The following is a 12,302-nucleotide window of genomic DNA, read 5'->3' as shown; positions in this document are numbered from 1 at the left end:
TCTCTTCTCCTTTTATTTTTTATTATGGACATACAGTGCTTACTGACGTACATATGCGTGGGTATTTATGACTCCATATATGTCAATAATTTTTATGCGCTTCATAAATATGCGTACGTCTTTACGACCAGGGCCCGGCCTGGCCTCGCCTGGCAGTCAAATCAATTTCTAAAGCTACCCTCGAGAGTCGAGTGAAATGTCATTTTGAAAAACGTTATTATCGAATCAAATACAAAAAGAATAATGAGACTCAAATGCAGTAAACATATTGCGAATTTGTCTTCTGCACCGCAGGCCAACATGCCACAGACATGTCACAGGGCACATGCCAAAGACACAGAGAGGGAGGGAGACTAGCCGAGGCAGCCTTTGGTGACAGGACAGTTTCCTTTGAAATGTTACTCTTGCATAGGGTTCGCTTCCAAAGGGGTTTCATAGATGCCACAAGCAGCCGCTAGCCAAAACGTTTGCCAAAGCAAACTTGATGACGGTTATCAAAGAGGATCTTATGAAATTTACTTCTTATATTTCTCTCAATCTGTGTGTGCGTGTGTGTGTGTGTAATTAGATAGGCAAATATTATTTGACATTCAAATTAAGTTTGACTTGAAAATAAATAGAAATATATATTTAATATCTTAAGTGAAATATTTAGTATTCAAAACAGCAAACAAATTTTATTTCACATTTAAATAAAGTTTGACTTGAAAATAAATATTTAAAAAAATATTTTTAGTATTCTGAACCACATCTCCAAAACTCACTTTATATCAAATCGTTAACCGAAGCTTTGACTTAAGTTTCATGTGAAAAAAAATCCCATTTGATGTAAAAAAAGTCATAAAATATGCATATAAAATTTAAAAATACTTCCCAAAGCTGTTAAATTAATCTATGCTCTAAATATTTTACGCTGCCCAATAAACATTACGAAGCCATCAGATTTATGGCACATTTGTGAGTTATAAGTTTTATGCATCGCTTAGATTGTGACAAATTTGCTCAAACATAATTTAAATCAGTTTCAAACATGTGAAGTTCTGCATCTGCTCAACTAATTAAAGTTCTCTAAGAACTGTTTGTCATTTGTCATTCTGTGCACTCTTCGCTCTGCAGAGATTTTATAAAACATATTTCGAGTCTCTAATCTCCGTTGACTACATGCATGCGATGCGTATGTAAATTTCCCATTATTTTGCTGGCTAATTATGAGCAATGGCTTCCTCTTTTCTGCGTTGCTTGTCGGCAACTCTTTCTCGCTTGTATGTGTATGTGTGTCCTGTGTGTGTTGTGTGTGTGTACACTACGTCAGCATAAAGCACTCGAAAACTGTCTAGACGTCTGATGTCTAGGCGTGTTGTTATCCACACTTGTGCGCTGATTCGTGGCCTGCGGCCCCAGTGGATCAACTTGCCAGTTGCCAGTTGCCAGTTGCCAGTTGCCAGTCACAATTTACCAGCTGCAAGTTGCCAGTTGCCGGCTGCCAGACACCGAACGGAGCGACCGCATTCAAGTGGTTGCCATTTCATTTGCCGAGAAATTGCATATAACCATAATTAAAACTCGGCAGCGACTTGGCTTTATCTCTTCCATCACACCTACATTTATTTGGGCTGGCAAAGTAGAGCTTCAAATTTAGTTCAGCTGCCCTCTAATTAGGAATTTCTTTCTTTTAAGAAAATTTAAGATGAATGTAAGACAATAAATTAAATATTAAATTAAATATTGGCAAATCAGAAAATGAAAAAAATTAAATGAAAAGTAATAATGCTCCAAAAATAAGTAAACGACTCCAAATTACTCTTAGTCGAGGGCGAAAATTAAAATTAATTTCTCCAAGCAAAGCAGTTTGTCTAGAAAATACTCTGAATGCGGAGTCAAAATTGAAAGAGTTTTCTGAGCGGGAGTAATCGACTAGTAAATACCCAGAGCCAGGCACGACTAGAAAATTTACTGAAATCTTTAACAAAAGTTGATGTGTTCATCAAACAAAATCAAAAGAAAATCGCTAAGAGGCAAGAATATATATTCTGCCTCGAACCAATTTGAATGAGTTCTGAAAATACCCCGAAAACTAAGACAAAAGCTCTCAATCGTCGTCATATCTCCCCGATATTTCATTCGGGTTCTTCGATATTAAATAAAAATTAGTTGTTAAGCACAGTAAGGTATGAGAAGGAGGACGACGAGAGACTAGGAGATCCTAGTTGCTCATATACTTAGAAAAAGAAATCATTACTATCCCCTAGACGTATTTACTTGTAAACATTAAACTCTATTCAATAATCTTCATCTCACTTAACATAAAATAAATTATTAAAAATAGTAAAATTTACGGGGTATCTCCTAGTTGACCAGTTTCCCAGAGAACGTAATCATTATTATCTCCTTCCCATATATAAACAAAAGTATTTACTTGTAAACATTTAACTCTATTCAATAATCTTCACCTCATTTAACTTCTCCTTTAGCTCTCTATCTGTGGCCCTGTGGAATTGCCATCAAATCGAGCTTGTATAGTAAAATAGCTGATCTTTAAGATCTGCTGCTCTCGTCTGCTGCGCGCTCTTCGCTCTTGAGTGAGCATCAAATTTCGCATAAATATTGCAAATGCAGTGCATTAAAGCTGCAGTCGAGTCATTTTTGTTGGCAGAGTGCGAAACATTTTCAACTTTATTTAGTTCATTTTATGTGAAGGAGGGGGTTGGGCAGAGGAGTAGCGACAGTTGCGGGCAGTTGCAGCAGTAGTTGAGTTCATTTTGTTGCCAAATAGCAAATGCAAAAACAGTACTCATAAAAAGCAGCAGCATCAACAGCAACAAAAAGGAGCTGAAAGCGCCTGGCATTTATGCGCTTTGCTGCTGGCAGGACACTGAGTGGAACAGGTCTGCTCCCCTCGCACCCTCGCCATCCCTGCCTCTGCCACTTGCCGAAAAGCAGGCAACAAAAACGCAACAAATGCGGCAACCGTTTCATTTTTGGTGTTTTGCGAGCTTTGGCAATGGCAACTTCATTTGATGAGCCTGCAGCATGGATCCCAGACCCTGAAGCCCGATGTGCTAGAGTCATAGAGCACATGTGTGCAGGTTTTTGTGGCAATGGCCAGAGAGGTTGCCTGGCTGCCTGGCCTGGCCTGGCTTCCCTGAATGTGTGTCCATTTGGAGCGCCATAAACGAGGACAAGCCATTTAAAGTTTTTTGTTGCAGGAGCTAAGCTGCCCGAGGACAACTCTAGAGCTGCCTCTTCCTCCTGCTGCTCCTCCTCATCAGGAGCAACTACCTTCAGTCAAGGGTATACATAAACATTTTGCGGTGCGCTTAATTTCGCATGCATTCGCCGAGTGGCAAAATGAGGCAGCCAAATGAGCACTTAAGAGGTAAACAGAAACCGAATGCGGCTGACGTGAGTGCGAGTGTGTGTGTGTGCTGCGTACTTACTTGGTGTATAATGCTGCCTAAATGCGACTCTTGCATAATTAAGCGCAACTACAGTGAGCACTCTCGAGACGGCAACAAATCGACAACAAACGAGCCTCAATTTGATTAACAATGCAAACTGACTACGGCAACTCGGCTGCAACTCTTCGACTCACGTTGCCGTTGCCGTTGCCGTTGCCTGAATCAATTATGTCGTAATGCAATTCAATTAAAGTGGCCAAAACTAATGCAGCGCCATATATGTATGTATGTATGTATGTATGTATGTATGTATATACATGTATTTATAGCGATTCAATGCGCTTCGGCTCTCTGTCAAAATTACACATGCAAATTAACATTAAGTGACTTGTTTGGCCTGCCTCTGTTCTCATTGTGTAATTACTTGCACAAATTTCATTTAGGCATTTAGTTTAAATAATTGAGTTATGCTAACGACACACACACACACACAAACACACACACACGCACATTGACAACATGCTCTGCTATCTCCATATTAATAATACGACATTGATTGCATTTTGCATTACATAATTCCTTTTGCTGGCGACATGCTGCATGCCACTTCAATTTGTTGCAATTCTAATGAACTGTAATATGTTTAATAGTTTTCTATTTCAACTCTGCCTACGCCTCTTCTCCTCCTCCTCCGTCTCCTCTTGGCTGCTCTGCTGATAAACCCATTCATTTCCTCTTCCATTTACTTTAATCAGCCGCAAGCGGAACGCGCCAACGCTCGAGCTCGGAGAGTTTATCAATCAAATGTTATAAAACTTTGGCAAGCGCATTCATTCTAAAAACTTTGCAGCTTAATGATTTGTAAATATGAAGCAAGAACAGGCGAGGAGAGGCCTTAACAGCCTGAAGTCGAATTCGTAATACTCTTTTGAATGAAACGAAAATTCAATGCAATTTTATGTAGAAATATATTTGAGATATAAGTATAAAAAGTGAGACTAAACTGTATTAATCACATATTTATATTTATATATGGCTATACAACGATTATGGCTCTTTTATTTTACTACTTTAAGATCAATATTTTAGAGTTTTTTCTTTTATATTGTTGCCATAGTTGTCATGGCCACACTCAGAGCAATTCACGATGCGCGATGACAATGAACTGTTGAGCTGTTGCAAGGAGTTTGCTGGTAAGTATGCAGCAAGAGGCAAGCAGCAAGCAGCAAGCGGCAAGTGGCAAGTGGCAAGTAGTTGAAGTAGCAGTTGCAACTACTTATTTCGCTCATCAATTCTGTAGCAAAGTTGTTGCTGTTGGAGGGAACGTGATTTTGCTGTCGCTTAAAACTTGGACATAGAAACTTTAAAGCGCACTTTTAATGATGACTTCTGTGTCGCTTTTGTGTGTGGCAGCGTCGCGAGCACCTAACATTATTAATTCTTGCGCTCAGGTGTTCAGATTGGAACTCAATTTGGTGAGCTTTATTGCAAACTTGGCGTTAACACACTTTGGGCCGGCCTGAATACAGCAAAGAGGCTGATCAAAGTGAAACTGGGACACACACAGAGGGCGAGGTAAGAGACAAAGAGAGAGAGGGAGGCACACACACACACACACACACACACACAGAGTTGGTGTTACCTCTGACTACCTCGGCCACTGCCAACAGATTTTCTGCTGTGCGTTCTCAGCTTTTGAGCTAACAGCTTTTGACATTGCATTAACGCCAGTTGGGAACGCGTCGCTGCTCTGCCAGCTTGTCAGCCGCAACAACAGCAACACCAACACCAACAGCAACAGCAGCAGCAGCCCGGCAACAATAATCGGTGTCAGGATGCGGGATGAGGGGCGACGCCTGCACAGTTCGTTACTCAATTTGCGGCAAGAAACTTTCATTATGTGCCCTGCCTAACATGTGATTCTCATAAAAGTCGACCCCCAGTCAAACATACGACACACACAGCCCAACACACACACACACACACACTGCATACACTCACACACACATACACTGCATACACTCACACACACATACACATGCTTCAGCACTTAAATGAAAACGTGTCACTGAGTTTTAATTGCGCGAGCATCAACACAAACACAAACACAAATACAAATACAGCTGCACGTACACTAAACACATACACACATATCAAAAGGAACATATATAGAACATTCTTGTTGTTGTTGTTGTTGGTTTTATGTAAGTTTTGTGCGTGGTCAGTGTTTGGATAACGCCTACGTTGTTCAGCTTATCATCACATTCATTTTATGGGTCAAGCATTCGAGACACAGTTCGAAATGCTCTTATACAGTTCAGTGCATGCCAAACTGCTTGGCTTTACATATACGATGGTATTTGATTTCTATTAAAATTGCGCTTTAATACTCTGAACCGATTGAAAATGGTTTATAATTATTATTGTTTGAATTTGACTTATAAATTATTATATATTGAGTGGAAACGAATGTTTTAGATACTTGTATTAATAAGAATGATAAATGTAGAAAAAGATTCAAATAAAAAATTTATAAAATTATATATAACTATATGAATTATACATTTTTATCAAATATAAATAGGTTTTATATTTTAGTATATTAAATATAACTTAAAATATATATAGTAAATATCCTCTATATTATATTTTAATACAATATATTAACTAATATTAAATATTTTGTCAATTATATTTAGCTTTCGATATTTATCGCGTTGACCAACACTGTTTAAATTGAAGAGCAGATAGTTTTAGAGATAATATATATATTATGTACACCCAGGAGATGAAAACCGAGCTCAGGTGCCATTGTCAGTTAGCTACCTGGGAAACACCTTTCTGCGCCTATTTGTCGGCTACCTAATGAAGTCATTCTAATAATAATGAACAACTTGTGGGCGTGGCAGTGCTGAAAAGGCGCTGTACAGAAACAAAAGGGCAACAGACAGTTGACAGGCCGAGGCAACTCTCTCATTCGCACTCCCTCGCTCCCTCTCTCTTACTCCTTAGCTCTCAGGCAGATGGCGAGACAGAGGCGAAGAGTTTAAAAATAAAGATGCGAAGCATCTGCCACAGCGCTGAGTCAACACAAATGAACTGACGAAATGAAATGTGGCATTTCACTTGGAAGCGAGGCAGCCGAGATGCAACGGCGCGTAACGTGGAAAATAGGTGGAATTGTGCATCAGTTTGGGACACTGGGAGATTGGGACAAAGGGACAATGGGACAATGGGACATTGGGATTGGCCCATAGTCAGGCATAAATTCTGATCTAGCTCGAATGCAATTAATTTCGTTAAATCAATAAAAATAACAATTTTTCATTGCATGTGAATGGACAGAAAAAAAAGAGAGCGAACCAAAAAGCGAAACAGAAACTTTATTTGGCCATGAAAATTTATAGTTGACATTTTATGTTGTATAGTTTTAGCTTTTTGTGGCTTTGCTTCTAATTTATGGCTTAAAACACGACCAACAAACTAAATATTTAGCCACACTAACACACACACATGCGCTGATGCATACACTGAGCGGAAAATTGGATAAATTTTCGATTGTAGCAAGCAATTTGGCTTGAGTATTTTGATATTAATTGAATAAAATTGAATTTTCAAACAGGTTTCCAAGTGCCCTTCTATGCCCTACCTAAAAAATTCCCATTGATAGACAATTAGGTTTGCAGCATCATATAACAAATATATTATAATGTATGTAAGAATTTTATTAAAAGAGAAATTTAACAAGAGTTCTCTAGCTTGACTAGAAGATGCTGTTTTATCTCTCTCTCTCTCTCTCTCTCTCTCTCTCTCTTTCTGTATGCGATATAATAAACTCGTACTGCTCCTAATGGTGTACTAAAAATTAAAAATTTCCCATATAAATTCATAAATCCATGTACATCTTAATTCAAAGCCAGAGACTTTTAATCTACTCCATCCAACATTGATTTCTGTTATTCTCTCTATCCCTACATCTCCAAATGTATCTTTGATTAATATATATACCACTTATGTGTCTATCTGTAGCCAACTATAATAGACTTTATTTCAACGTAATCTGCTTGTAAACTTGGCTTACATAAAGTTAAGTAGCTAACACTTGATATGACCAAGTCATAATTTTTTATGTTTTTGTTTTTGCCCGTGTATCTGAGTATCTAAAGCAGCTGCTGCAATGTTGTTGTTATTTTGTTGTTGTTGTAGTTTTTAAGGAAGCTGGCAAAGTCGTGGCATATGGCCCATTCAATGGACTGAGTGTGAGTGTGTGGTGTGATGCAGGACACTCTGGGGCATGGTGCTTGGTGCACGGTGTACGGACACCTATGCATTCTATATTTAAAAGTATGCGCAAACAACTTGAGCGTTTCCTTAATCGCCTCACGTTTCGGCTACAAGTGCTTAGCCGGCGAGTTTACTACAATATGCGTCAACAACAACAACAACAATAAAAACAACAACGGCGACAACTACATCACTTCATTGTTGTTGTTGGTGTTTGCTCGTTGCTCTCGTTTTAGACGGCACGTGAACTTTTATGCTGCGGTTGTTGCTAACGCTGCCAGCAGCCGTGTGTTGCATGCCCCACACACACATACACACACACACATGAACGTTAATACAGATACAATAGCCGCCCATTGGCCCCCATTGGGCAGCATCTTTGAACGTGAACTATTAGAAAATGTTTACTGGACATGTACATGCAACATGAACCTGCCACCGGCACTGGCCATGTTTTCTTGTCCTCGTGGCATGCGGCAACAACAACAAATTTGTTGCCAAGCATGAGACAAGAAATTTAAAAAGACTTTGCCAACAACAGCATAAAAAAAAAAAACGAAAAAAATATATTTATATATAGGTGCCAATCAACTGTTCATAGAAAACAGTTTCGAGCCATTTAAATATGTGGCAAGTCCAGTGGAAATATCCAATATGAAAACTATGAGAATCGATTGGAATTGCTGAATTATGCATTTAATATTCTTAGCTATGGCTACAAGAGAAAGAGAAAGAGGGAGAGATAGAGAGAGAGAGAGAGAGAAGAGGAATATGCTTGTAGATATTGAAGAGAGAAAGAACTGTTCTTAAATTCTTAAGTTCATAATAATGGATAATTGAGATGATCATTTAGTCATAATGATAATTAAAATAAAGCTCATCATGTTTAAATGATGAGCTAAGCAACACAAAATCGTAAGATCCATAAGTGTCATAAAATAAAAGCATAAACTAAAATAAAAGATAATCAACAGAAACACATTCAAAATACAATCCATAATTTACCATAAAATAAAAGCCAAACGAGAGGCAGTTCTCTAATAAAAATCATCAATTTTTTATAATTTTCATGTTTTTATGGCAAATTGCCTTTTAAATTAACTTTTGGTTTCCCATATTTACAGATGTGTAGAAATATTGTAAAATTTATGGTAAAATTCAATTTCGTCTAAAATTTGATTAATGAATCGATTTGTGGACTTTTGGTTTCTCGTGCCGCATAGGCAAAGTTTTGAGTTTTGGTTAATGCAAATGACTCAATAAAGCACCTGGAAGCGAATCATACATAATTTAACCGGTTTTTCAATCAGGTGGTTAAGTTTTTAGTTTTTTTTCTTTCTTTGTCTGAATGAAATTATGGAACGAGCCAAGAGAAATATGAAATCAACTCGTGGCGAAACTTGATCTGGGGCTTTTGAACTTTGCGCAGCGGTTTTATTATTGCAAATATATATACATTTTTTTAAATAAACAAAAAATGTGTATAAACTATTAATAATTGCAGCTAGTTAAAATTTATTTTATGTATTTACTTGGGCATTTGCACAAAGCTGCAAAAATGCATTTTTTTTTTGTATTTTTCATTTTGTATGAATAACAATTGGAAGCGATATTAATATGCAAATGTTGTTGATGCTGCAGAAATGATATTAAAAAATATATATTTAATAAATAAAAATGAACAATGGCAGAGCTCTCTTTATATAGATGTGGTAAAAAATAAATGTTTAAAAAGAGCTCGTGCTCAATAATGACAAAAACGTAAGATAAATAACAAAAGCAATATTGTGGCAAATAAATTACAATTACTTTTTATTGAATATATATTTTTTTCGTTCGATTTTTTTTCTGTTTGCGTGTAAATTGAAAAATAATATCAACGCACAGAGTGCAGATTAAATATTATTTATGCTATTTTAAAAATGCTCTCAAGCGCATTGCTCATAAATAAACAATTAAGAATTAGCAAAACTTCGGACAGACAATTACGATTAATCTGCAGCACAAATCAGGCAAATGCCATTTAAATGCCATCGCCAGTTAATAACTTAAGCGTTAATTGCATAACTGTATAATCGAAATTAGTTTACCTCGCTTGTGCCGCCCATAGCTCGACGGCTCGTTGGAGGCGCAACAGGGCTGCTCGTAGTAGAAGTTCCATGTGTTCTCATAGTCGCCAGCAATTTGTTGGGCTACGCATGCCAGCAGCAGCAGCGCCAGCAAAGGAATCAATTGCACTTGCATTCTGGTTTACTTTTTTTTTTTTGGGGGGGTGTGGGCACACTGGGCTGCCCAAACCTCAATTGGATTATTACTCTTTTTTTTATTGCCTGCCGACAGACACACACAGATACACGGGTGGAAAAGAGAGGGGGAGAGTTTGTTGATCCAACTGGCGACCGCTGGCAATTTACTCGCCAAGCCGCACAGAGAAAAAAGTCCTTTTAAATAACTGTTAACACATTTAAGTTGTATTATTTTGAATGTTCGCGAAATATTTTTACACATGCATTGCAATTTCGATGAAATTGATTTTGCAGCAGCAAATGGATTTTAAATAAATTTCTTTTCGCTGTGTCCAGCAACAATTTCGTTTTGATTAATTATAAATGCAGGCATACCAAATATATACACACACACATCTATCTATATAGTTTGCATTTTTACAGTTTGGCGCGTTGGTGTGCATTCAATTTTCAAGGCATTTAGCACTCAGCAATTGATAATAAAAGGAATAAAAGACGGTACACAAAATAAAATATTTAACAGGCGACAAACTGGTTTCAGCTCTGGTACCCACGCATCTGCAGCAACAACAACTGCGACTACAAAGAGCAGGCCGACAAATTCTTCAACATTTCCGCCAAGCGATCGGACCAGTGCGAGCGAGAGAGCGCAACATGTGTGAGAGCGGTGTAACATACAAACAAGCTGCTCAGTAACAAGGTTGCCAGAGCGTCGGCGCACGGCGTTTTATATATTTGTTATTCTTTTTATTTTTTCGTAGATTATGGAAAGAAAAAAGTATTAATCTTATATCGTATATCGAACGCACTCGGCAATTAAACAATTAATTAATATTTTATCAACGGATCCATTTCATTTAAAAACATCTGTGTCGTGTGTGCCACACAATTTATGGCTTTGCCAGCCTCAGATTTACTTGCACTTAATGCAAGATATATATACACATTAACATATGTGTGTGTATAAGTGCAAACAGACACACTCGCACACATAGGTCAAGATGCATACACACTGCTGCTGGAACGGCTTAACGAAAAAACGAATGCAATGTATAAAAATATTATTTTCAATTTGTTTTATGTATGTATATCACTTTAAATTTTCATTGTTTGCGTGATTGTATTACAATTGTTCAGCGGCCGTTTGCGATTTTTTTTATAACACAAATTTACAATAAAGAAAACCAAACAAAGACGAACGCGCAAACTTCACAAACAGACAACAACAAGATCACTGGTTGCGTCGCTGACCAGTGTGACCGGGCGCACAAAAGAGAATAATGTGTATTTTAATGAGAGCTCGTACTGTATAAAATATATACTAGACTATTTTAATTTTGTAGCGGACAAAACCTAATTGATTCTTCAAACTGCTTCGAATCGAATTAATTTTATTGATCATTTTTCAATATTGGAATTTATTTCGAAATAGTTTTATTTTAGCAATTGCAAATTTTTATTTATATTTGCAGTATGCTACTCTGCTATGGGATGGCACTTGTCAATTAATTATACATTTTTAAAATTCCACATTCAAATGGTTTTGACTGAAAATGTTTTATTGTTGTTTTGGATATATGTATGTAGTATTTTCATTTGAAACTATTTTGAATTTAGCTTGTGTGCTTTGAATGTGAATTTATTATTCATTTGCTAAACGCATTGATTCTCGGAATTTGCCGCAGAGCTTTTTCGCTTGGTATTTGTTGGGTTTCCTTTGCTCGATTTGCGGCATCTGGCCACATTTGAAAAGCCCAACGGCAATAGAATGCGGCCGGGCCGGCCAGCGCATAATTCCCAGACGGGGTGGCCCATCGGAATGTTGCGGGACACCTTTCACAGAATCTCAGCTTGATAGCAGTGGGGTGGGGTGAGACAACTGCAGGGAGAACAAAGGGCTACTCTGTAGCTATTAAGGAAAGGGAGAATGGGCGTCCGGCAACACGTTCTAACACGTTTGCTAGACGACAAAATTGTTTCAAAACGTAGAGAAGTATGCAAAAATTGCAGCACGCGTCGTCGTCTGGCTGATTTTCCCATTGCATTTGCAGTTTCAATTTTGGAATGCAAACTCGTGCGGAAGTAGTTTGTTTGTGTGCGTGTGTGTGTGTACGTGTGAAGCTGGGCAATTTTAAAGCGCCTCTATTGTCATCTCTCTTGCTCAGTCTGTGTCTGTGTGTGCTTAATGCTTGGCGCTCAAAATGTGATTATTTTAAATGCTGCCGACGACGCCGGCGACATAACAATTTTGAGTGCAGCTCAAAATAAAAGTCATTTTGTTAAGCAGACAAACGCACTCAAAGCGAAACCTGCTTCACCTGCACTTACCCACACGCACACATACGTATACACACAGTCGAAGGAATATGAGTTG

General features: G+C 37.8%; 1 protein-coding gene across 5 annotated transcripts in view; it reads right to left on the bottom strand.

Annotated features, from left to right (window-relative positions):
- Window positions 1-12,302, bottom strand: part of Sema2a (Semaphorin 2a) — a 54,316-nt gene that overhangs the window by 18,507 nt on the left and 23,507 nt on the right. Inside the window, exons 1-2 of one of the 5 annotated variants that reach the window (XM_018012828.2) lie at window positions 11,056-11,212; window positions 9,773-10,134 (exon numbers count right to left, since the gene is read on the bottom strand). The exons of 1 other annotated variant lie outside the window; for it this stretch is intronic. In XM_018012828.2, coding sequence (XP_017868317.1) covers window positions 9,773-9,926 — 154 coding nt within the window. In that variant the 5' untranslated portion in view covers window positions 9,927-10,134; window positions 11,056-11,212. Of the gene's footprint in view, window positions 1-9,772; window positions 10,135-11,022; window positions 11,213-12,302 lie in introns of those variants that run through there. 3 more of the 5 variants (XM_089469440.1, XM_089469439.1, XM_089469441.1) reach the window with 3 other exon arrangements.

The sequence above is a fragment of the Drosophila arizonae genome, chromosome 5 (genome assembly GCF_054131065.1).
Source record: "Drosophila arizonae isolate 15081-1271.41 chromosome 5, UAZ_ARI_1.0, whole genome shotgun sequence".
NCBI lineage: Eukaryota > Metazoa > Arthropoda > Insecta > Diptera > Drosophilidae > Drosophila > Drosophila arizonae.
Note: the sequence above shows the minus strand (reverse complement) of the source record. Positions and strands in the feature narration are given on the sequence as shown.